A 26,887-nucleotide genomic window follows, 5' to 3' on the forward strand; every position below is an offset into this window, starting at 1 on the left:
AATAGCTGTCAGCCGAGCGCGCACCATGGTAAATTACCCCCATACAGCTTATAGTAGGCGGGACAGACGCTTAAGCCGGCTAAGCTGACAGTAATCTAGTGAGACTCCCCACGTGGATAGATCGATCTAAATCTATGGGAATGCGCCCTAAGTCCCATTACGTTAAACAAACACAAAAGATGAATATTTCCCTTCTTTAAAATATCACATCCGACTAGAAAGCAAGGTGTTTGCTATGTCTTTCACGTTCCATACCCGAGGCATTGACTTGAAGAACACTGTTACAGCTCTTCACTTCGAAATAGTCAAAGATGTTAAATACAATGTTAAATACGACAAAACTCTTTCGACGTGGCATAGCATTAGCGACGAAAATGCAATCTAATCGACATGTGGGCAAATTCAACCAACCTCCTCAAAAACTATGGAAGGAGACGGATCTGTCTATTTGTAGTGGACGTGGAAGAATACTTCCCTTTGCCCAGTTAAGCCGAGAGCTGTCAAAGCAGCCATTGCGTTTGAAAAAGGTTAGTTAAATCAGTTATCACAGCCATTTGATGGGGAATTTGACTATCCTGCTCTACAAGTAAACATGCATGTAGTTTTTAAGATTTAACTTAAATTTAAGGCTAATAACCAAACTTTAAATGCCAACAAAACCACTGTTAGGTAAGGAAACAATGACAATCATTCAAATTAAGGACACGTTTAGAATTTAACTGTCTGAACAGGATAGTTTCCTGTATCACTTAATGAAATACAAGGTTAGTGAAATGAGAAACCTGACACAACTCTGCCAAATGTTAGGCTTATTGCAACCGTTACTGGGCCATTGTTTGAAGTATAAATGGATGTAGATACTTCTTGCAAACTTGCCTTAAACTTTTGTTGCTCTTGCAAATTTGCAGACGATGCGCAACATGATGTATTTGCAGCAAATTTGAAGTAAACGTTTCAATTTGCTAAGGGCACTGTTATCTGTATATTAAAGGAGGGGTATGATAACTTTCACTTATACTGAGCTTTTGCTCTGAAGTGCTAGTTTATTTTTATTTTTATTTTTTAAATTTTATCCCTTTTTAACAATGCCATCTCTGCGTTGTTTATTGCGTTGGCGTACTTTACAGAACCTAATTGAACATGTATGGTTTTTAATGAGTTTAGTGACATGTCCCCTAGTCTTAAAAACATATACATGTAGATAGTGTTAGAGGTCTATAAATATAATTCTTTATATTGTCATGTAGAAAATAACAAAGAAAATTATTATTGTACTTTTCTTTAAAGGGGTCACTTGTGTACTTAACATGCGTATTAAAATTAAGTCAAAACAGAGGAATATCAAATAGAGTGTACAATTCATTTAATCTCTTTATATTTCGTGCACTGGATTGATTTAATTTATCAGTAAAAATAACAGAAATGTTGAAAATAATTTATTTTAGATGCCAACGGACTATCCATTGTTGACTGGTTCAGATCACTGGAAAAGAAAGATTCGCACGATGTTCAAGGCCGTAGATACCACGGGTCAGGGATACATCACTAAAGAGTCCATGGAGCTCACTGCCAAGCGTGCTGCCCAGTACTTGGATCTGAATGGTAGGCATCGATTAAATAAAAATTAATAATATTTTAAAAAGCAGCTTAAGATCAACGACTTTCACAATTGAACTGTTGACGTAGGACCTTATTTCGAGTTGAACTTTATAAGTTTTGTTAAGTGCTGTTTTCCTGCATGCGTCTGGAATTTGTTTTTCGAGTCGATATATTATTCTAAATGTTTGTTTGTGGAAAAGATGATTTACTACATATCGGGATGTTCTTTGGTAAGCTTATTTCTTGACTCCTCTCCTTCCATTTTCTCTCTTTGTATGTGTCTCTCTTTCACAAACATGCGCGAGTGCGCGCACACACGCACCCACCCACACACACACACATACACACACACCACACATACATTGGCCCGCACACGTACGCGCGACGTGAAACCATATATCACACGAAATTCTGCTCAGTAGAGTTGTTAAAGATAGGTTGTTCCATAGTTAATGCCTCTTCCTGTCACTTATGTACTAATTATGCATACTATAAATGTACGCAATATTATATTTCCAGAAGAACAAGCTGAGAATCATATGAATCTTCGACTCGATATTTGGAGAAAATTCGTAAGTCGAGGTTCAGATGACAATGCCAAAATATCAGAGAATGAATTCGTTCAGAATCACTTGCTCACGTTTAATGACAGCAAAATTCGCGAAAACTTAGCTGATTACCTTGCCGTTGAATTTATTTCCATAGACGCCGATGGCGACGGATATATTTCACCCAGAGAGCACGCCGCTTATTTCTACGGAATTGGTATTCCTACAGAGTACTCAAAACCTATGTTTGACATCATGGACACAAACAAAGATGGCCTCATCTCCAAGGAAGAGTTCACGCAGGCTCAAATTGAATTTTGGCTTAGCGAAGATGAAAAGAATATTTATAATGAATTCCACGGTCCTCTTGTTGATTGAATGCAACATTTTCAAATATAATTCACTTAACTTGTATTTGGTCAGTGAAATAAGGATGGCATAACATGGTTAAAATGCTAATCATTAATAATATCATATACACGCGAATATAGTATTGTGACACAGGTGCTTTCCTAGTATAGTTACAGAGTGATCCAGAGAAGAGCAAAAAATTAAAAAAAGAAAAAAAAAACAATTATATTGTGGCGAAGCACAAAATGATAACGAGGGATTCATCATATTTTGATTTACTAGTAGACACTTGCACAATGGGAGTTGGTGATGAAATTATACACTCATTTATTTATAAAAAAATCAGTTGCCATTTATTGTCAGGTACTGGTGTGGTTTGCATTTCCTCCTTGATCAACCGTGGACATATTGCAGGACACAGTAATTATACGCCTTTATATGATTTTGCTTACTGATAAGTAATGTAAAGACACCATTTGTTATTCTGGTGAACAATTGTGAAGGGGTGATGCAGTAGGGTTTGAGACAGGGATGACGTGAAGCGGCGGGTTTGTCCGGGGGCTTAATTCTTATATATCCTGCTGTCATAACATGAAAATGAGACGGAAATAAAGAAACATAATTAATAACTCCCATTTTAGAATTTTACCACCGGCTGTCATTTACAGTCAGCCAATTGATGTATCTTGAAGGGGCGAGTTTTCTTGAAAGACCACGAGCTCAGATTTTAACAATTAACTTATCTTTTTAGGCCAATTACTTTATTAACACTTTTCTCTATAATAATAATAATAATAATAATAATAATAATAATAATAATAATAAACTTTATTTAAAGAGGGTTAAACGTATGAAGTGCAGACACTTATCTTACACATGGCCCTCTGGGGGGTTCGAATAAGATATTGATGAAATGAGTTAGAATAACAATAGTAATAAGAATAAAACAGAATGTTTTATGTTAGTACGAATCTCAAAGCTTCATGACTTAATAATTGTATACATAATATTTAATTTTGGTTTTTTAAAAACAATCTTTTAAAAGTATCCAAGTCTTTGCAGTTTTAAATTCCAGAGTTAGGACAGCCCCTATTTTAATCAAAGTCCATATTGGGCTTTACTTAGTATGTCTTTATGCACTGACAAGATTGATAAACAACATGCTAAATGAGACTTTCATTGCGATTACGTCTAAAGCTAAGTGACTTTTTATATAATCATCTGTTTAGAGAGTATTACGGAAGGTAGTCATTAATGAATGTCAAAGTGGTCTGATGGTAAGCATAGATTTCGGAATAATTACGATTAATGCCGTTTTTGGTGGTAAAATGGAGTTTATATCATGTTCATGTGCTGATTACATAATGTATTTATTATTGATTTTTTAAAAAACCTAATGTGGAGAGTTGTTATCTCTTTAATGTCACGAAGGTCGGAAATTTATTTATGCACGCAGCCATACTGAATACCTCGAGGTTCTTTCTGCGTCGCCTTGTATGAGCAGTGTTCATTTAATCTAACCTGAAATTCGAGATCTCTATCCAACCTTTTCAAAACATTCTATAGAAGATACATCTGTCCATTTGCAAGTGGAAAATGAATCCATCTGTCCAGTTAATCGAAGGTCTGTCGGAGCAGCCACTGCGTTTGAAAAAAGTAAGTTATGTTGTGCTATAATATGCTAGTTATTCTTTTAGGGTCCTTTGATAAAGAGTTGAAGTGTCAGGCCACATAGATTTTTATACGTTTAGATAAAACTACTAGTCACATTGGACCCTTAACTCAAAATACATTATTATGCCGATGGTCTGGACTAGCAGAAAGCATCACTTACATTGTCACGCAGAACAAGTAACTACACATTACAAACCAACATATAAACGTATAACAGTCTCCATAAACAATCTGGTACAACACACAAGACTGACAATTGGGACTATTGAGAAATATCTCAGATTCATGTAAAGGCTTAGATGTGAACTCAGGTACACAGAACAAGTTACTACATATTACAAACCAACATATAAACGTGCAATAGTCTCCATAAACAATCTGGTGCGACACAAAAGACTGACAGGTATTCCCATTCATCAGTCACAAAAATAGGAAAAACTGGTGAAAATGATTTGGAAAAAAAGTCTACACAACTTCATCATTTTGAATGGGAAGTGAAAAGAATCCTACGTACAAATTCCAGATTTTTTTTCAGATGCCCAAAGATTACCCACTGTTGACTGGTTCGGATCATTGGAGACGGAGAATTCGCACAGTTTTCAAGAGATTAGATACTGACGGCAACGGCTACCTTACTATAGAGGACTACGAGATCGCGGCAAGGCGTGCTGCCCAGTACTTGGAACTGAATGGTAAATATTGGGTAGATAATATTAGAATTTTTGGAAAAGTGATCTGCGATAAGTTGATAATGTACTGTACTAATATATATAAAATATTAATCGTTAACATTATGAGTTTGGGGGGTTAGTTTGGGGGGGGGGATCGAACGATTCGCCTTTTTTTGCAGGTGTTACGAACTTGAGGGTCCGTGTGACAGAAAGTCCGCCCTCCATTTAGTTATAATGGCTAGGGGTCAAAATCAAGGGCGAGGCTTACCTGTACAAATGAATGGGAAGCGCACTTTCGAACCTGTACAAATGAATGGGAAGCGCACTTTCGATCGTGCGAGATTCTCTGTCACGTTACACCGGGAAAAGATCTGGGTAAAATTTGATCTAGGTTTCGTGGCGAAAGATCCTCCTTTTCACATAAAAAACTTTTTAAATTAATATTTTTGGCGAAAGCATTTATTTTTGTCTATCTATATTGTATTTATGAAAACTTTACGTGAATATTCCAGATAAACAAGCTGAATATTTGCTTAATCATCGTCGTGTTATATGGACAGATACTGTAAAGCAGAGCTCACATCAAACCCACCCTGACAGAATGTCAGAGGATGAGTTTATTCAGAATCACTTCCTGGCATTCAATGATAGCACCATTCGAGAGAATTTTGCAGATTATTGTTCAATTGAATTCATAGCCATTGACGTCAACGGCAGTGGTTTGATTTCGCGTAGAGAGCACGCTGCTTACTTCTGTGGACTTGGCATACCCACGGAGTTCTCGAAAGTTATATTTGATATCATCGACACTGACAAAGATGGATTCATCTCCAAGGAAGAGTTCACCCAAGCCCAGATTGAGTTTTGGCTCAGCGAAGATGAAAACAACATTTACAATGAATTCCATGGCCCTGTTGTTGCCTAAATGCGACAATTCTTAGACAAATTATGGAACAGGCATTTGAGCAATGAATCAAGTTCAAGGACTAAATCAAAATTATGGGTGATGGTGTAAATGGCACTGGTGCATAATGCAGATATTGCTGTCTGAGGTTTTCAACAATAAGACTTGTCTATGAACCTTTGTCATAGTTGATTGTAAGAAAATCCTAAAATAAGTATCATTTTGACTGAGATAATAAACAATACGAGACGATGGAAATATGATGGAGTCGTTAAAACGTTGCCTTTACATTTATTCTTAATTTTGACCGGACTCGCGACCAATTGGAGACCAAATTTTGGTCCACTGTCAACAGTGGTCACGACCAGTAATCTCTAATAGAATTACGAGGTGTTTAATATTTTTGGGTTTCCTCACGTTCATTGGTTGCCAATATGCTTGCAAGTTTATATAATGCCCGAAAAACTGGTAAAAGTCATACGACCACTGAACGACGGTTACTGTGGTTCCACCTTATGCTCGGGTTGCCAAAGCTGCTTTTTTCTTTGTACAGTTTGCTTGTTGGATAACGCTTTTCACAGAGGTTTGCACGTCCTTTGACATTTTCTACAGACAGGGAGACATACATGTACTAACATACTGATAGTAACCATTATCATAACAAGTGAAACCAAGTTTGTTTGACAGTGTGTTTGACGAGTTACTTTGCAAAATTAACTTTCATGTATGCTAAAAATACAATGAAACAAAAGAAAAAAAAAACAATCATCTTAAAAAGTTTTGCTGAACTTAAGCTCAACTATTAAGGGTTTGTGACCTTCGGCGACCAGCTGCACAGTACATTACATAGAAATAATATTATTCTGGTTTTTGTTTTAGACTAGAAACCAAATGTTTATTTTTTTATGTTGACCAAATACAAAATGTACAATGAAACGGCAAAATGGAAAATCTATTTGTCTCCTTAAAAATTATCTGTTTTTTCTAAACAAACTAATCGATTTTCTACCTACAGGGCGGCATGCGCTCCTTCATCAGAAACCCTCACCTTGCTTGCTTGAATGTTTATGTACTTTGTTTATTGCAATGGTTTTATAGGACCCATCCCTCTGTCTGGATAAATAACTCATACCGGTACAGTCTCTTTCCAAACACCCTGGCTGACCACTGACCAAACATTGAGCATCTATTCTGCAACCGCAGCCTTTCCCTAAAATGTCTGCATTCTTCGGTCCACCTTTCACCGGACGATCTCCTTGATGACCCTTTTGCGATTGTTTTGAAAATGCTCAAAAACATCATGACGTCCACAAAGACGCCTGATCCACGAACGCCTTACCCGCACCCTTGCATGACCTAAGTCACCACTGTTCCCCCTTTTAACTACCGACGGTAGCCTGGCCATACAAGAGTCGCCTGACTTAATGGGAGTTTAGTTATTCATCAAGGTCACCCTGTAGTAAATGTGCACCTAAGTCGGTGTCGGGGGAATAAGTTTACATAACACTTAAAGTACATAGCACAGGTTTTACACATATATCATGTTGCATATGTAATATACAGAACTAAAGGACACATTTAATGTTTTGAGAGTCAAAAATGTCCTTCATTGCCTGTCTCTTAAATTGGCAATCTTTCCAAGTGTAACGGTGTAGATTGTATCGCTAATAAACCCCCCTCGTTTGGAAAAGGGGCTCAATCTTGAGAAAATTTTCAGACATGACATCGTCGTTATGAAACGCAAATACACGTAATATCTGGGATAACAAAATGAAATGTCCTGAACTTTATAAGGTTCAATTTACAGCTTTTAAAACGGGTTGGCTGCAGCTTACATGGTGGAAATTATATATATATATATATATATATATATATATATATATATATATATATATATATATATATATATATATATAAAATACAGCTTCCCTAACATTTAATGAATGTCTTTTTGTTATCTGCAAATAAATATGATTGTTTTCAGTCAACAATCCCATTTGTAACATAGAACAACCGTGTAAACGTTAAATTCGTTTAGTGTTTATAGCCAGAAATGACTTGCAGCCATGATATGCAATTTACGTTCGCCTTTAAATTCAAATCTTCAACCTAGATTTCATGTTCCACAGCCTAAACGATGAAATTGTATACATTTTCAGTATGACTGTTATGACATCGTTAGTGGCTACGGGCTACGGTGACCGCTGGTATACATTATATGTGCGGGTGCCCTGCCATTTCGCCGACATGGCCTTGGGTTCACGAAGGGAATGTTCGGTTTGTTGGTTAAAAATTGGTCGTGCGGAGTCCTTTCGGTTCCAGAGCACTTCCTGTACCTTCCTGGCTTCGTTGAAGATCGATACGTTGTCGGAGCAGATACCTACTATTTTAGCACCTACATGTATGTGGTAAAAATGAAAAAAAACAAAGCAGAACTTCTAATTCGCGCAAGCTAGTAACACTAAGTTTTAAACATATTTTTATCGTTAAACCTCCTAAAACCGCCAACCATGGAAGAAAAGGGGATCGACAAGAGGTTGAAACAATATCACGATCACTGCAAGTCCGCCGAGCAATGTCCGAGGCCTTGAATCCGTAAGATTTTGCACGGTCACCGTCTGCTTACGCAAGAAAGGGGATTTAAGGTCAGGATTATTCAACCACAAATGCATATCGCATGGTAAAAGTATTCCAGGTTTGAATTAAGAATGAGTAGCCAAAAGTAGAAACCAAGGTCCCTTCAAAGTCATAAATTTAAATGATAAATGTCCACCCATTTAAAGTTGACAAAATAGGGAGACCTATATAAGATTAAAAAACAATAGTAATAGTATAACGTCATAAGGTTATTTTAATCTCTTTTACCAAACATAACCACCACACCTGACGTAATTAGGTTTAAGCCAACCCCAACACGGATGGCTATCTAACCTGCCTGCCCGAAAATATCATGCTTAGGGCAACTAGTGTATAAGTATATATACCCCTGTAGTTATGTAGTCCCTGCAGTATTTTGTTTGTTAATCTTGTTTACAATCCGGAGACAAATATATATCCAGAGACAAGTTAAAGTAGGGTAAAAGTACAGATATGCCTGAGATAAAATATGACATGGTGATAAATTAAGAGCATTAGTAGACACGCCTAATAGATTTGCAACAAGCACGAGTCAGTACGACCCCGTATAAAACCCGTGTCTCACTGTTAGAAAGGCAGTACCCCGGGGGAGATCGTCAGGGACTGTCCCTGTCAGCGTGCCAGACCTGTATGTGAGGAATAAAGAAGTCAAGTAACACCAACGCTGGATACTGTGTTTCGTATTGCTACCAGTCACCTCAGAAAACAGTCACCAACCACGGTAACATTTAATATCCCAGAAGACAACACTCATCGTATATGATAATCATACTAGTAGGAAAATGACGCAAGTTACCCTACTCAAGCAAGGCCTGGATAAACAGCCATTGTGTTTGACAAAGGTTAGTGATATTTCTGATATTAACTCTTTCGTCTCCATGTGCACTTTTGCATGCGCATTTGATCGCGTAGCAATTTTAAGATGGTAATTTATGTCAAAATGTGATCAGATTCAACAAGCAACATCAAATAAGTTTAAAAAAGTAAATGCCGAAATGAAACCTTAGAATTTCGTTGCTCTTCCAGCCTATCGAATACCCACAGCTGACTGGCTCCGATCATTGGAAGCGCAAGATGCGCACCATATTTAGGGCCTTCGACGTAGACGGTGATGGTTGCTTGACAGAAGATGATATGGAGGCGGTCGTTAGACGCACTGCAGAGTATATGAATCTTGATGGTAAATGTATTAATTTTTATTTAAAAGCAACAATGTTGGATTCAAATTTAAGACCTGTTTGGTAACAAAAGTTGTACAAAATTATGTGTCAAAACATTTAGCCATATATTAGGTTAGAAATCTGAATGGGGGAACGAAACTACGCGCTCGCTGGGGTTTTGCTGTCGTTCGCTTCTGGAGGAATTGAAACAGGGTTGGGTCATCTGTGATTACACGTTTCAGATGACAGGCTTTCCTTACGCCTTGTTTTTTATGAAAAGCAGAGTGTTTTTCAGGTATTTAATCCCTAAAATTGAACGATTTGTATAGTTCACGTGTATGGGAGGTCATATTTTGTACTGAAGTTGAAAACAGAAACGTTGGTAACGCATAATAACCCGTTTTCTTCACCCATCATTATTTGCGACAAATAACAATGTTTGAATTGCTCTGGTGTGCGTGTGCCGTAAATGATCCCTGAAATGACAAAAAAAAAAAAAAAAAAAAAAAACACATTATTATTTCGAGAGCTTTCTTTTCCATCTATGGCATGTCTGTATCCCGGATTTTGAGTGTCATTTTCGGCTAAGAATTAAAAGGGTTCAAATACACAGCAAAGTTTGGGAACACAAAATTGTTTATTATAATAAGACAAATCCATCCACTTTCACATGAAAGCACCCCCTTTGTAATCCAACACATAGGAATATTTTTGCAGACTTTCAAAGATGATCACCCATTGTTGATACCCAGTATCGTGGACGTACTGATATATCCATTTATCTAATTGTAAATACGCTGTATATATTTCAGACGAAAACACCAACATTCTTCTGAACCAACGCCTTACATACTTGAGAGATGTGAGTTCTAAAGATTCGACAGGAGAAATTAAAGGAAAATTATCCGAGGATGAGTTCGTGCAAAATCACCTCGCCAACATGAATGAAAGCAAGTTCCGAAATATATGGTTTGATATGCTTTCTTCAAGATTTCAAATGATGGATACTGATGGAGACGGACTTGTGTCTTCAGATGAATATGCCTCTCTTTTCTATAGTTTCAACATCCCTTCTGAGCATTCAGATAAAATATTTGACATCATAGACACTGACAATGACGGTTTCATCTCCAAGGACGACTTCGTTCAAGCACTCACTGAATTCTGGCTTAGCGAAAATCCTGACAACAAATACAATGAATGCTTTGGTCCCCTCGTTGACGTTACAAATTGACATGGTGTTTTCAATCCCCAAAAACTAAATATTCTGCTTCAAATGATTATTAACTTTACGAAAATCACAATATACTACAATGAATAAACAAGAATATTATATCTAATAAAAAATATTCTCTTTAAAGAATCGTTGTTCTTGTGTATCTTATATAGCCACAAATAAAAGTATATAAGGATATTGTAACCTTTCGCCAAAACGTCTTATTTACTGCCTTACATACATTCTTTTGGGTAATAGATAGGCTATATGTCACAACGGTGACTCCGTTGGAGACTATAGAAACGACATTTTCAAACTAATGCAATTACTAAACTTCTATCATAATAATCAGGGGGTACAATGTGTAGATAATTTATTGTTAATTGACATATTAGAGATAAAATTTTTTAGTGCATCTTATAATACCGGTATTTCGGTCACAGCGACTGTGCTTTTGTTTGTGATGTTGTTGTTATTGTTAAGCTCAGTTGTATATTAAGCCAGAGGTGGGCTTTACTGCAGTGTGGTTTAATGCTGACTGCCTTAGTTGCTGTCGCTCAGTTTCATCGAGTAAAATGCATAGAAATGGATAAAAATTCATGTTTTGTGGATTTCAATATGCGTGCAAACTTGGCCCAAAGGGTGTGCAGACGGGTGGGGCAAGTTCGCACTCTTGGACAAGACATTTCTAAAACTGATCGAATTTACTCTGAAAAAAATTACAGTGGACTTTTGTTACTTAAACCATTTAAGGTATATAAATGATCTTCCTCCTGAAAGAAATATAGGAATCTGGAGGTAAAAGTATTCCCTCCATCTCAATTTCTATAAAAAAGGGGCGAACTAGCCGCGCCTTCCCCCGAATTAATATTCAGATATGAATGTTATTCATTTCTGGTCCATCACATTCCCTTGTTCTCATTCTTTAATTTACTCTTGTTAACCGGCACTACTTCCCTTTTTGAACTTGAGGATCTTTGTCAATGGTTTGTTTAAATTTAACCCTTTTCTCTTGGCAATTGTTTTTTCTCAGAAGTGTGCGTGTGCACTGCAGTTTTCTCCAGGCTCCATTTTCGTCGCAGTAAAAGTATAGGAACTTAGTCAACCAGTGGACCAAAAAACTCATTATATTTGTTATTTGGTTCCTCTGTAAACGTAAACTCGGTATAACCAAGGGCATATTCTTCAAACGATATTATTCCATCTCTGTTGCTATCTATTGAGTCAAATGCCCTTTTTGCATTTTCAACGGGTATTCGCAAGCTGTAAAAATTGGCAGCGAATTCCTTTTGAGATAATAAACCATCGCCATCAAAGTCCTTGGCATCATATTCCATGGAGAGAAGTTTGGGGTAAAATTCTAATCTGAATGTGCTCTGGTTGACGACCGATATACAGCTCTGCACGTAGCCCGCCTCAGATACTCGGAACGACTCGTCATCACTTGAATCCTGCGCAAGAAGTTTCCAAAAGTTGAGGCGTATGTTTAGAATGCGTTCAGCTTGCTCATCTGAAATCGGTGTCATCATATGATTAGCAAATGCACAGTTATGGACGTTTGTCTGTACAGTAAGAGAGTCTTTTCTTTAAATCTAAACGGCGCTGTTTATTATTACATTTTACCTTTCATGTTTCATATTGGTATGCACCCTACCGGTTTATACGGTAATGTGCCAAGCATTTCGACGAGCCCAGTCAATCCGACTAAAAAAATAATACATGTATTTATGCAGGGTGCTTTGGATCGTAAACTACATTATTTAAATATTACCATCTAGGTTCAAGAACTCTGCTGCTCTCTTAGCACTCGACACGTAATCCTCTTTAGTAAGGTAGCCGTCAGCGTTTGAATCTAGACACTTGAATATCGTGCGCGATTTTCGCCTCCAATGTTCGGATCCAGTTACCGCCGGGTAATCTATTGGCATCTGAAATGTTGTCATTTAATGCAGTGGATGACAAACAGTTAATTAGTTTGATGAGTTAGATGCCATTTGTGTACGGATTATAATATAAGCTAAGGGCCAAACATCTTACTTTTTTTCGAACAACGTTGAAATCCAGTTGGATTTGCATTTAATTGGCTTTCTTATAAAATGATTTAAAAAATAGACCTAGAACGTTTTAATCATCACATTATTTTGCCTGTTATCAATGTTATCAAACTATGTTAGATACTAAACGACTCGACATTCAAATATAGGGGCCGTTCAGAATGAGTTACGTTACAATAGCTACTGCGCACTTACTCTACGGAGACTCCACCTGAATGCAGTCAGGGCCCGTATCTCGAAAGCTTCGCTTATGGCGAGCGTGCGCAAGCATGGCGAGCGTGCGCTATCCCATATCTCGAAAGCTTCGCAAATCGCGGCCGTGCGCTTATGGCGAAATCACCATTAGTTTCGAGGCTATTACTGTATTTGCGGCGATACAAACTAGTCGCAATGGGGACTCCACCTGAATGCAATCAGATTAACAGACAAATAGGCCACCTCCTGGCGAGTAGAATGCCTAGAAGCCGGTGGTTATACGAGTACGTTGGAAACAAGAGGAGGACAACTGGATGCAGGCTGACGGCTTACAACAGTCGTTAAGTCGGTAATATATATTGCCTTCATATAGAACAGCACATTCAGAACAGATGATCCGTGGACTAACTGATCCGCCGACTTAATAAGGCCGATCCACTGTAATTTTCTGATGGTCTCAGTACGTGCTTCCACACGCAGGGGCCTTGCAATTAAACCTCAGAGCCGAGAGTTGATCCGTTTAATGGCGCTTGTGGAGGTGGTGAGACCATCAGGGAATTAGCGGCATCGCTTTTTAGTTGGGTCGGCCATATTTAAGCGGCGGTTCAGTTAGTCCGCGGATCATCTGTTCTGAATGCGCTGAGTTTAATTCATAAATAAGCATAAGCATCACTCAAAGTAAACTTATGGTAAATACATGTAAGTAAGCACACGCATTTACTTTCAAATATACAGGAAGCCATGATTAAGTAAAATATCATTCTTTTAATTAACTTCCACTTACCTTCTTCAAACGCAGAACTTTATTCGTAAAAGCCCGGACAGGTTGAAAGCCCGTAACGAATCGAAGTAGCGGACCATTGACCTCACTCTTCAAAGATTGAATATTTTTTGCTAGCACCGGAGATGATTGGGTAATCCTAAGATAGTCCCTACAAAGTTGAGCAACCTTGGCCATTTTGAGCATCATGGACCACGGTATTCATGAGTCTCGTTAATCTATATCAGGTATTCTCAACGTAAATAGTGTGGCACTGGACGCATGCCAGCCTGGGACAACCGGTCGTCGACAGGACGCATTATTATGTAGACGTGACCGGAATGCTAAGGTTTAACAAATCTAGGGGCAATAAAGTGAATCCGCCATCCGCAAAGTGTGTAATGTACTTTTTAACTCCTGGGGGACTTGGATTACTGTTACACCGGTCGTCGACAGGACGCATTTTTATATAGACGTGACCGGAATGCTAAGGTTTAATAGGCCGAGGGGCGATAAAGTGAATCCGCCATCCGCAAAGTGTGTAATGTACTCCTTGACGCCGGTAGTCATTGAGGGCCCCAGTCAAGAGGGACATCACAGTGAGCTTACAATGAGCTCATACAATGGGTTATGATTTAGGTCATTGTGAGGTCTCTGTGAAGGCTTTGTAGCTACAGTGTAATGATTCAATTATTTTTTACCTATTGGTGATGTCTCTGTGAGCTCATATTGTAAGGTCACTGAGAGCTTATGTTGTTACCTGACACCGTGAGGCCTCTGGAAACCCTTGTAAGCTAGTAGCTAGGTCTCTGTGAACTCATACTGTTAGGTCACTGTGAGGTCTGTGAGCTGATACTCATGCTATTAGGTCACTGTGAGATCTCTGTGAACGCATACTGTTAGGTCACTGGGAAGTCTCTGTGAGTTCATATTATTAGGTCACTGTGAGATCTCTGTGAACTCATACTGTTAGGTCACTGTGAGTTCTCTGTGAACTCATACTATTAGGTCGACCACTGTGAGTTCTCTGTGAACTCGTACTGTTAGGTCACTTTTAGGTCTATGTTTTTTTATATCTAATATTTTAGTTATTATTTTAGCCTATGTTGGGGTCTCTGTGAGCTAAATATCTTATTATTATCTTTTTAGGAATTTTAAAAAGTAATTAAAAAGAAACAAACGTGTTCATTTCATCATAATTTTTGTAATGTGCAGCCGAGACAAAACGGACCAGAAAAGCGCAAACGCTAATTCACTGCTTTAAGAGAGCAAGCCACTGTGCTTAAATTTTCATAACGATGTATATTTCATAAACTTTGTTAAACAGATGTGCATCATATGGTCAAGTGTTTAGATATTAAAGCAAGTATATCATATACAGGTATAATACATAAAATTTACACATATGCTCGTAGTATTAACTCGTGGACTTATCTGGTTCTTTTAGACAACGCCATTACAAATTAATGAATCTATTTGTTACAGTTTCGTTTATTGAGACTTATTACTCAAAAAATTCCAAAATAAAGCGTACATTTCATTTCATGTCATTATTCTAACAGTTGAAATAGTTGCATGCAAAATACTGGTCCACACGCTCGGCATGGGAGTTTAACTGCTTTGTTGAACGGCTAATGAGAAGCGCTCGAAAATGAATTCATGCGCCATGGAGATATTTTGTGTTCAAATGCTTCTTAATAATAAAGAAACTGAAACATGAAAGAGCAATTAAGTAAAACTGACCGTGGTATAACCAAAACTTAACTCCCATCTACGTTCAATATTGTTTGTTAATGGCATTACTTAATCAACAAGTGGACCATAAAAATTATTGTATTTGTTGTTTGGATCTTCGGTAAGCCAGAACTCAAGAAAACCTTCTGCAAACTCTTCAAATGTGATGAGACCATTTTTGTCTGTGTCCATTATATCAAACATTTCATTTGAACATTGCTTTGGAACCTTTAAGCCGTAGAAAAAGGCAACATGCTCATCCTTGGAGACAATGCCGTCGTCATCAATGTCCATCATCTTAAAGTCCCCGGAAACGAAGCCATGGTACAACTCTGGTCTAGAGCGACTTTGGATGGTGAGTGAATGGATGCTCTGCAGGTATTCATCCTCAGTGATTTTGTTTTTGTTTCCAGCAATTCCTACCCAGCGATGAAGGCATTTGTCTATAACGTGTTTTGCCTTTTCACCTAATAGTAAAACATACGCTCGAACAGTTTCAACAAGTTTTTTGTAATCAGAGAATCAGGTCTTATAGACGAATTTTTCGTTTGTGATGTCGAGCCTCGGATTTGTGATCTCGAAACCCCGGATTAACGACTCTAACCATGGTTTCAGGGCACGAACGTAAAACTGGTGTCCACGAGCACCACATTACAAAAAACAAACTGATAATCAGCATCGGTACATTCCGCATTTGCCGGGGATTGTCCAAAACGCATTACTCCTGTATTAATACGCAGCATTTGATACTTGATGTCAGAAATTCATCAGTTTGATTTCTTTTGAAGAGTTTTTTGATTTAGTTTTAAATTTATTTTAAAGCAAATACATGCATGCTGCAGACAGTAAAACTTCCACAGCAGCCGTTGCAATGTAAACTGTGGGCTTTTGTGTATTTTCCACACAACTCACGTATTTAATCTAGTTTAAGCTTTAAGTGACCTCAGCAACTAACATCACTTTCCTCATTAAATTATGTTTTTGAAGCTGTAGCCACTTTATCAAGCCTTGCTGTAGACTTCATTCTTTCGTTAAAGAATCTCCAAAAAAATTCTTTCGACTAGGTATCTTCAAAGCACTAACGTGCAGTTTCTTTTAACTTCCGCCATATTGATAATACATGTAGTTCGGGATGAAGAGAAAAACATTTGTACAGCTGGAGATCCGGATGAATTTGGCTGAACAGTTCGTGTTCTTTTGATGCATTGCTTGTTGCCACTATAACCTTAAGTTCGTGCCATGAAATCGTGGTTTGAGACGATAATTTGGGAGTTCGTACTAAAAATCTGAGGCTCATGATCGCAAACGAGAGTTATTTTTTATGAGGCATAATAATTGTTGTAGGACATTTATGCAGCAATAAAGTGACACACACACTTCAATCGCCTTACTTTTTGTCAGTGCAGACAGAAATTTAACAAGGTGTGCTCTTTTAAGATACTCAAAAACCGTGCCCTCTCTTAATAACTTAAACAGTTCAATTTTTGTATTTCCTGATAACTCTGTCTGTTAACGAATCAGCAAAAATGGATAAGGAGATCTTCATTAATGAAATGTGCACGTACCATCAAGGCTCCTAAATTCTGCAATGCGCCTCCCAAGGGCTATAAAATCTTCTTCAGTTACGTATCCATCAGTGTTTGAATCATACCGTTTATACAAATTACGAACTTTTCTCTTCCAGTGTTCAGATCCGGTAACACATGGAAAATCTGAAGGCAGCTGAAATGATATTAACCATTTTTTTTCAATTTTCTTTAATCTATTTACTCAATTATGGTTACTATCGTATCTAAACCTCATGTATTATTATTATTATTATTATTATTATTATTATTATTATTATTGCACGTGTTACTACTACTACTACATGTACTAACACTGGTACTACTTCTACTACTGCTTTGGAACATCTAAATCTAAAGTTCAAAATAAAAAGAAACCGTGCTCCAACCCGTGTTCACAATTCAGCGTCCCTTATTTTTTCTGAAATCACATGTTTTATGTACATTTTGATGGTCTATCGATGATTCTTTTTAAAGGTCCTATGCAGCTTACCTGTATGTTCTTTTTGATTATGCAATATACATTGTGGGTAAAGGTACAACTTCTTGTTAGTGCAAACTAAGTATTCTTTCTCGCCCATCATAATATAAAAAGGGCCAAAGATTTATATCATCAAAATATGTACATCTCCTGTACTTTGAACATATTCATGTAAAGGTAATTGGTTTTCCTCCAGTACCTTTTTAGACATTCAAAAAGAAAAAATACTTTGAGTATCTGTAAAACTCTACTGCGACTAATACCATAAACGATTACTTTTTCAGCCGACTTACTTTTCCAAGACGCAGTGTTCCAGTTGTCAGCCTCCGGACAGGTTGTGGGTATGGCTCAGGTTGGAGGACATTATTTAATCTCGAAGTAGGTTGAACGAATTTTGTTAATCCCCAGCTCGATTTGATACCCCGAACTAAACCCCAACTGCGCAATGCGGTGTTTGACATGACCAACATTTTGAATTAGGAAACACTATGGTCTCACCTAAGTCCTTTGCTTTTCTGTTACCCCAAACATCTAGTTGCTTTAATGTAACAGGACCAACCAAACTGCATGTAATATAAAACAAGGATCATTTATCCACATGCGAAAAAGTATCATTTTATTTTCAAAAGGTGCTATGTCACGGTACACATAACAAGTGACAATAAGAATAAGAGGTGAACGTTCGGCGACCCATGTGACCTTGAATGATTCAAACGACTTTAAAGGTATCTTATGACAGCCTATAAGTATGGAGGAGAATTTATTATAAGTTCCAGGCTCATTTGAATTTTATAAAACTCGTACGAGCATATATTATTATTATTATTATTATTATTATTATTATTATTATTATTATTCCATGTAACAGGGCATTGAAATTCGGTGATAGCATTTTTTCTTAACCTACACGATGTGATTGTGTTTGACCCCAATGAAAGGTGAAAAACAGAACTGAACTAGAACAGTGAATATTTGTCATTACCACAGTCAATTTTATCGAAAGTTTTGTGACGAATTTCGCAGTAAACTTATTAATTATATCTACTTAATGTATAACTTTTAACTCTATTAACAAGTATAGAATGAAACGGGAGAATAAAGTGGAAGGTCAGAATGAATGTTTCACAAACTGTGAGCGTCACTTATGCGACTAAGAGAGTCATATTTTTGCAAAATGATTTATCAACATCGTAAAATCACCTGACATAGGTCATCAGCATGAATAAGGTGCTACAATATGGGCATGAAGGAATTTCAATTCTTTACACTTTTAGGTGTGTTCGGTGAACCAGACACTAACGTCACATTCATCATTTTTAGATCAACATGTGGAACCCTGCAAAGATGTAAGTTAAACATTTAGTGCGTAACGGAGGAGTTAAAAGTGTCTATTTGCTGTGGCCTTGGTATATTTAGGCACAACACGCCTTTGAAGGTGTTGCTGCCTTGGATGTGACGTGACAGACCACATGATAGAGAGTCCGGTTCCCATTAATTTGTGCCGGTAAGCCTCACCCTAGATTTTGACCTACTAACGTCAGGCTAACCCTAACCTGTTTAATTAAATGGAAGGTGGAATCTCTGTTACACGGGCCCTTAGCTTCGTCACAACGGGACATGTATTATTATTATTATTATTTTATTTTTTTTGTAACGTGTTCCAATATTTTTGTACTGATTCATAATCGTAACGTATGTTTTCCTGAAAAATGTACGAAAAAGACCATATCTGAACATGTTTATTCTACAACATTATACTTGTAAGACATAAGGACGAAAACCAGTGCTGCTCAAATTTTCAAAGTGCATAAGATACCTCTGCAGCCGAAAGTTTTCCATTTGTAACGCAAATTATGTGCCTTTTGGGGGTAAGAAGATGATTTTTAAATTTTAATTCACGGTTTAAGGGCAGTGAAACTTTCATACGAACTTCTGTGAGACTATAAATTACCAAACACAGATATCTGGATATTAATATGTACACTCAATATTTTATATGCACGCCTGTAACTTCATTTGCACCTCTACAGTGGATTAGTGCGTTTTACAAACTAGAGTGATTGCTTTTATGTAGCCAAATGTTCACAAGCACAACGAAGCTCTGTTTTTGCTCCAAATTAAGTAAGATAAGTCCATATGACTGAAATTGTCATTTATTAATGACGAAAAATAAAAAGATACAAAGTAACAAAACTGGGGAGATAATAAACATCCCCCAAACTATATAAGTGCTAAATATAAAAATAATAAAGTAAGTTAATGAAATGTAACCAGGATTAATTATGAAAAATATGAGAAATCACAGCAGCTATAGGAGCAAAAAGTTGGCGCAAATGAAAATAAAAGGCCTTTGTTACAAAACTGGGGAGATAATAAACATCCCCCAAACTATATAAGTGCTAAATATAAAAATAATTAAGTAAGTTAATGAAATGAACCAGGATTAATTATGAAAAATATGAGAAATCACAACAGCCATAGGAGCAAAAAGTTGGCGCAAATGAAAATAAAAGGCTTATGAAAAATATGAGAAATCACAACAGCTATAGCAGCAAAAAGTTGGCGCAAATGGTTGGCGCAAATGAAATTAAAAGGCATAATGCATATTCGAAAGCCGGCCTAGGCTGAGAGCGAGCTACGCAACCCCTACCTATTTAGGACGGGGACGTAGGTTTCCTCATTGCTCTGACAGCCCAATCATAAAGTCGTCTCTCTTGGCCTACGTACTGCCACATATGCCCTGCATAGTACATTTACCTAACTATAGTTTTAAAGTAATAATCTCACATGTATGATATATATCAATAAACAAACGATAACCAGATAATCTGAAATGACTAATTAATGTGCCAATTGAGTTATAGCTAACAAGCATAAATACAACAATGTTACATTGAGCCAATGCTCAAATCTGCTTCATTAGTCATGAAAAGAGAAAAAAATATGGGGGGGGGGGAGTTTGAATAAGTTTACCAAACATCACCTTAAAAATTTCACTCCTGAATAATGCACTTCTTAATGTTGTGAATTTTACGAGAAAAGTGAGGGAGAGCATTAACTGTCTCCTGAATAACTGAACTCTTATGCCTCGGATTAGCAGGCCTTCCAGAGGCAAAGTGGCACTGTCCAATTAGGTGCCCCCTTAATTATGTCACACAGGTGCCGCTTGAAAGTAAATAAGTCTAAGTTTTAAAAACACCACAAGGATGAAGACAGGTGGTAGGGGAGGGTGGAGGGTGTACAAATAACAATAAATAAACGTAAGTAATAATACAGTGTAGCTGCTAAAACTGCGGGTAAATATATCCGCAGCTACAAAGCTGAATGACTTCTCACTGAATGCAGCTCGATGGAATTAATCTCCAAAACATCTTTCATAGAATATACTTGTGTGTGCCTAGATACACAGCAGCTAAGACATTCCTTAACCCTGGACATCTGTTATCACCTTGTCTTGGTCAACTACTTAAGGTCAAAATGTGCAGACACAAGACCCAAACAAAACGTTGATGTATTACCAAAAAGTTAATAGCACCACTAAAACAAACCATTTGCTACATAAATACAATTAATTCTCTTAATTGTAGTTTTATGTAGCCAAATATTCACAAGCACAACGAAGCTCTGTTTTTGCTCCAAATTCAGTAAGATAAGTCCATATGACTGAAATTGTCATTTATTAATGACGAAAACTAAAAAGATACAAAGTTACAAAACTGGGGAGATAATAAACATCCCCTAAACTATATAAGTATAAATAAGTGCTAAATATAAAAATAATAAAGTAAGTTAATGAAATGTAACAAGGATTAATTATGAAAAATATGAGAAATCACAACAGCTATAGGAGCAAAAAGTTGGCGCAAATGAAAATAAAATGCCATATGATGTGAGAGAGGCTCACATCCCCGCCAACCGAGGAGTGCTTGTGAAAAAAAATGGAATGATAAACAACATCTGACATTATATCTGAATCCTATGTGCTACTAAAAAAAAAAACAAGGCAGCAAAGCTGTCAAATGTACAGATAAAAACCAGAAAATAAAAACGCAGGAAATAGGATACTGTCAATTCTGATGAACTAATGTATTATGCTTACTGTAACTGCATAGCCAACATCAAATTCTTATTCTGCATAACATTGGATTAGGATGAAAGTAAAATGTGTATCAAGCATTAGACTAAGTTCCCATACCTAGATCAATCTAACAGGATCAATGCAACTCCAAGGGGTTTCTCACTAAATTGCTTTCAGTTTGACAGTCTTAGGATTCTGGCATGCCAGTTTCAGTAGGCGTGACAGACAACTAAGCCACTTACATTGATTGCAATTTAGCGAGAATTTCCATGGAGATAGATCGATCCACAGTTAGCGTGATAGGGTCTGGAAATAGCCCCTAAGGTGTCAGGCTGATAAGAGTTAAACTTTGGAAATGCCAGAATGAGGTACAGTGAAAATTAAACACAAAAAAAATTGCTTAAACTCATTAAAAAAAAAAAAAAAAAAAAAAAAAAAAATATATATATATATATATATATATATATATATATATATATATATATATATATATATATATATATATATATATTATTAATTTTTTTTTGGGGGGGGGGCTGTATGTCAATCCTAAGAATCATTCTTGTAACTTAACAAAATACAGAAAATGTTACAAAGTAAGAGTACAGGGCTCCTGGCAGATGGGAGTGATAAGTCACAACTTGAAAATGCCAGTATAGCACTCTATAAACCTGCATTGCCTCCAAAACAGAAAACAATCACACTGGTTTTCAAACACAAGCTGCGCACTTGTGTCTTATGAAACTTTTCACTAAGTTTCAGTATCGTAAGTAACATGGTTTTCCCTTAATCTCTATCCTGGCAGCAGTGTCCAAAATAGGGTTTTCTTCAACTTTCATGCAATAAAACATAATACTTAAAAGCATAATGACCATCAAATTTTATTTAAAAAAAAAAAATAAAAGTATCATGAATATTCAGAAAATGTGATTTGGGAAGGTCTTCAAGGCCATGGAAGTTCAGAGTCACACTTTCAAAATGCCAAAATGTAAACAAGAGATAACTGTACTGAAATGATTTTCTTTCCATTTTCAACACCTTTTTTAAAACAAAATGATCAATAAACTGTCATTTTTAAATGGTCAACTAGGAAAATTGTTGAAATAGGAAAAATAGCAATAGAACAATTTTCAATGTCCAATTTGCTCCATTTGCAGATGCTGAACATAGTGAATGATTAAATCTGACAAACTGCAATGATGAGTTCCTTTCCATTTATGATACTTTATTACACAATGCACAATATTATAACAGGTTTACCGTCATTTTTATATAATCAACTAACAATATTGTTTAGAAGCAGAAAATGTCAAAACAACACTTTTACATATCTTATTCGTTCCATAATGAGACTGTTAACATGCCTAAGAATTAAATCTGAAGAAAACAATTATATACAAAAATACAGAAAATGCACAGCACTTCTGGTGGATGGGAGTATAAAATCACATCTTGAAGATGCTTGTGTTTGAAAAATAATTTTAAAAAAATTTTAAATAAAACGTAAAAAATTCCAATAAAGCTGCTTTTAATCTAGCTGTATTAACTTGATATTAATAAACCCACCAAGTTTGAGAAAAATAAAGCACTGTTATTCATTTATAGCATGTTGGCATAACACATTCTTTTTGTTGTAAATTTATTTGCAATGTTAAACACCATTTATCTGCACAATTATCACCAAATCCTAATTTTGTGACACAGTTAAGAGAGCTAAACCTATGGGACTTTACAGGGAAATCTCAAGGAGTGTTTTATGTAATCTCATTTAATGGCCAATTGAAAATTAATGAGTAGGCAAGTGACTTTATAGACCTTAATTTAATTAGTGATCACCCAAGGGACAATTTTATAGACTGTCTTCCATACAGTACCATCATATAGCACAAAGGTGTTGCATACATGCTGAAAAAAGTGAAAAACAGCAGAACTTCCCTAAAAATGACCCAATCATACTGATTTTCAAACTTGACCTGCGTAATATGAATATTCATTAGTTCTGCAAGTTCAAGCCAAAAGGTAAAATGATTTTTCACTTATCATGTTATCAGTGTTGCATATATGGTGAAAAAAGTGAAAAACAGCATAACTTCCCTAAAAATGACCCGATCATGCTAATTTTCAAACTTGACCTGCGTATTATGAATATTCATCAGTTTTGTAAGTTTCAAGGGAAAAGGTAAAATGGTTTTCCACTTATCGTGTTATCGGTGCTGCATATATGCTGAAACAAGACAGCACTGTTCTGCAATGGGTTTACTTCCATTTTTAACATATAACAAAATAAACAGTTTTCTACCATTTGTACATGATCAACTAAGAAAATTGATGAGATGAGAAAAATATCAATAGAACAGTGTTAAATGTCCAATTTTCTCCATTCTGAGATAATGAATATAGTAGATGATTGAATCTGACAAACTGTAATGATATTTGTTTATTTCCATTTTTGACACTTTATAACATAATACACAATAACAAGTTTACCATCATTTTTACATAATCAACTAACAATGTTATTAAGATGCAGGAAATGTCAAACAAACACTTTTACGTATCTTATTAGTTCAATAATGAGACTGTTAACATGCCTAACAATTGAATCTGAGGAAATGTGAAAAAACAGCATAACTTCTAAAAGAATGGCCCGATTATGCTGATTTTGGAACTCAACCTGCGTTTTAGTTAGTTTGACTACTCCTGTGAGTATAATGACAATTGGCCTATCTGTTTTTCTTATATTGTGTTATTAGCGTTGCATATATGTTGAAAGAAGTGAAAAAACAGCATAACATCCCTAAAAATGGCCCGATCATGCTGATTTTCAAACTTGACCTGCGTATTTTGAATATTCATCAGTTTTGTAAGTTTCAAGCCAAAAGGTAAAATGGTTTTCCATTTATGGTGTTATCGGTGCTGCATATATGCTGAAAAAAGTGAAAAAACAGCATAAATTCCCTATAAGTGACCCGATCATGCTGATTTTCGAACTTGACCTGCGTATTACGAATATTCATCAGTTCTGTAAGTTTCAAGCCAAAAGAAAAAACAGTTTTCCACTTATCGTGTTATCGGTAAAAGTGCACGGCGACGACGGCGACAGCGACGGCGACGGCGACGACAGACGCAGATGATGGCTATATGTACAGACACATCTGTGTCTGTACATAAAATATATATATATATATATATATATATATATATATATATATATATATATATATATATATATATATATATATCCCATGAAGAACTAGCTACAGCTGAATCACGGAAAAGGAAGAGAAACTGGCAACCATGAATAAAATTAAGGGAGCCAAATAAGGCATTAAAATGGTGATCCCACCCTGTAATTTTTTTTTTTTTTTGTAACATGAAACACACATAATTATAAAAACAATACCGCTATATAACTATCCTGCAAAAGCAAGGGCTTTGGATAATTCCGAAGAAACATAAGAATAAGTGACCAGTGTTCCATAAATAAACTGAAATAAAGGACCTAACATATGCGTAAAAGTTCGTCGATAATAGAAGAAGGCTTGCACTTGGCAAAGGAGAGGGTCAAACAGCTGAGATAACCAAAAGCAAGAGCAAGCAAAATCAAGAACTACATGTATAGGAAACGGTTCTTTAACTGTGATATGCCAAAGTGCAACTACCGCATCCCATTCATAAAGAATCACTGACAGCCAAAGACCGCCGCATAACCTATTGACCCCGAGGCATTTGTAAACAAGTGTAAGGTATCTGACGATTGTCATGATCAAGGCAGCAGGACCGATTTTCCATTAAGTGATGTGAAAAATGAAGCCACATGCCTAGGTCCGCTCTTGCTTCACTATTGAGTCGAATATAATGACGGGGGCGCCTAACACCAACAGTTAAATCAATTTTGCGGCGTAAGAAAGCCCTGCCCGGCACTACGACTAAGCATGCAAAGTTTAAAAACCATAGAGATGTAACTCTTTCAATTGTACCTATTCTCCTTTGAGAAAGCTAGGAAAGTAAAACATAACACTTTTCCAATTTGTCCTGTGGCACACGACCTACAAGCGAATCTATTTCAACGCCGCAATTAGTTGAACAAGTGGGCGGAATAATTTTTTTTTTAACCATTAATGGGAACCTTACTCCGTTTGCATAATGCAAGAAAATTTTGTAAATTAACTTGACATTTATTGGAAATGGGGGTCCAATGAAAGAAAAATCATCCAGTATATAAGATATGGCCGAGGCATGAAATTTTTTAACCTCCATTTTAGAGCTGTACTCAGTGATTAAATATTTGGTACGAACAACTTGCACCCATTGGCAGACATGTTTCAAAATAAATAATTCATTCCAAGAGAAACAAAGAAGTCGGCTTAGAGCTGAAATGCGGAAAACATCTAGAATGTCAGACCTAGCTAAAAGAGCACCAGGGCCGAAATGTTGGACATGGGCGATAATCGTATAATATATTGAGTTTTACAGAAAATACTATGGGTATATTAGAATTAACCGAGTCCAGGTGGGAATAAGAAAGGTCGCGAATAACACGGAATTTATAAGGTTCAGATTTAGTAATAATGTGTAATGGTGAACATTTAAAATATGGAAGAGGGAGATAACATTGGGCCAGCACTCCGCCCAGAGGATAAACCTGATTAATATAATCCAAAATCGCTTCAGGATGAGTACGGGCTGATAAACGATTATGAAATGCGTGAATGCTAGGAGTGGTGGTGCAATGAAGGCAGGAACCCTTGGAAATATATTGATGAGAAAAATCACCTTATGAGGATCCTAACCGTAAGTTCCAATCGTAACAGGGAATGGGTAATTGGAGTTGTTAGACAATGTTGTAGGCGGGTCTGACTGGGCGTGGGATGTGGGGCAATCGATTTTAGGATGGGATCCCAGTACTGGCAACAGTACTAAATTAACATAGACTAAAGGTGCATTATTCCCTTATATAAAAAGCAAAAAAAAAAAAAGATGCCTAGACGAAAGGGACGTAGAAAAGGGGGGGGATATTCATGGGTGCCACTGTAAACGGTAACACGGGGATAACTTATCCCACGGGACCAGTGGTGTTGGTCGTAAGTTGCAAAAGGCGTCATAATAAAGACGCTAATCATTAGTATAAGGAGCTTCTTAATGTTCTAAGAGATAAGCCGTACGTAAGTAAGTTTACAGAATCATATAAATTTTTTGTTAGAAAATCGCTGAAAACAAAAACAAAAAAAAACTTCAGTACAAAGGTAAAGGGAAATCA

General features: G+C 36.6%; 5 protein-coding genes across 5 annotated transcripts; 3 read left to right on the forward strand and 2 right to left on the reverse strand.

The window, feature by feature from the left end:
* The first annotated feature begins 1,440 nt into the window (after positions 1 to 1,440).
* LOC106156601 (sarcoplasmic calcium-binding protein-like) lies at positions 1,441 to 3,340 on the forward strand. The gene is made up of 2 exons (XM_087013915.1): positions 1,441 to 1,602; positions 2,119 to 3,340. Exons 1-2 carry the CDS (start codon positions 1,446 to 1,448, stop codon positions 2,523 to 2,525), a joined length of 564 nt encoding a protein of 187 aa, XP_086870041.1. The 5' UTR covers positions 1,441 to 1,445; the 3' UTR covers positions 2,526 to 3,340.
* Positions 3,341 to 3,808: 468 nt separating this feature from the next.
* On the forward strand, positions 3,809 to 6,005 carry LOC106165377 (sarcoplasmic calcium-binding protein-like). Its single transcript, XM_013543582.3, has 3 exons — positions 3,809 to 4,154; positions 4,708 to 4,864; positions 5,356 to 6,005. Exons 1-3 carry the CDS (start codon positions 4,095 to 4,097, stop codon positions 5,766 to 5,768), a joined length of 630 nt encoding a protein of 209 aa, XP_013399036.2. The 5' UTR covers positions 3,809 to 4,094; the 3' UTR covers positions 5,769 to 6,005.
* A 2,849-nt stretch (positions 6,006 to 8,854) lies between these two features.
* LOC106165376 (sarcoplasmic calcium-binding protein) lies at positions 8,855 to 10,778 on the forward strand. The gene is made up of 3 exons (XM_013543581.3): positions 8,855 to 9,226; positions 9,411 to 9,564; positions 10,357 to 10,778. The coding sequence occupies exons 1-3, from the start codon at positions 9,167 to 9,169 to the stop codon at positions 10,776 to 10,778; spliced, it is 636 nt and encodes a 211-aa protein (XP_013399035.2). The 5' UTR covers positions 8,855 to 9,166.
* A 68-nt stretch (positions 10,779 to 10,846) lies between these two features.
* On the reverse strand, positions 10,847 to 14,107 carry LOC106165375 (luciferin-binding protein). Its single transcript, XM_087013926.1, has 3 exons — positions 13,794 to 14,107; positions 12,532 to 12,688; positions 10,847 to 12,270 (listed from the first exon to the last, which is right to left on the reverse strand). Exons 1-3 carry the CDS (start codon positions 13,977 to 13,979, stop codon positions 11,858 to 11,860), a joined length of 756 nt encoding a protein of 251 aa, XP_086870052.1. The 5' UTR covers positions 13,980 to 14,107; the 3' UTR covers positions 10,847 to 11,857.
* An 846-nt stretch (positions 14,108 to 14,953) lies between these two features.
* On the reverse strand, positions 14,954 to 18,067 carry LOC106165973 (sarcoplasmic calcium-binding protein-like). Its single transcript, XM_087013927.1, has 3 exons — positions 17,843 to 18,067; positions 17,069 to 17,225; positions 14,954 to 15,970 (listed from the first exon to the last, which is right to left on the reverse strand). The coding sequence occupies exons 1-3, from the start codon at positions 18,017 to 18,019 to the stop codon at positions 15,573 to 15,575; spliced, it is 732 nt and encodes a 243-aa protein (XP_086870053.1). The 5' UTR covers positions 18,020 to 18,067; the 3' UTR covers positions 14,954 to 15,572.
* Positions 18,068 to 26,887: the final 8,820 nt, after the last annotated feature.

The sequence above is a fragment of the Lingula anatina genome, chromosome 5 (assembly GCF_051362555.1).
Source record: "Lingula anatina isolate TDL-2025a chromosome 5, LinAna3.0, whole genome shotgun sequence".
Classification (NCBI taxonomy): Eukaryota; Metazoa; Brachiopoda; class Lingulata; order Lingulida; family Lingulidae; genus Lingula; species Lingula anatina.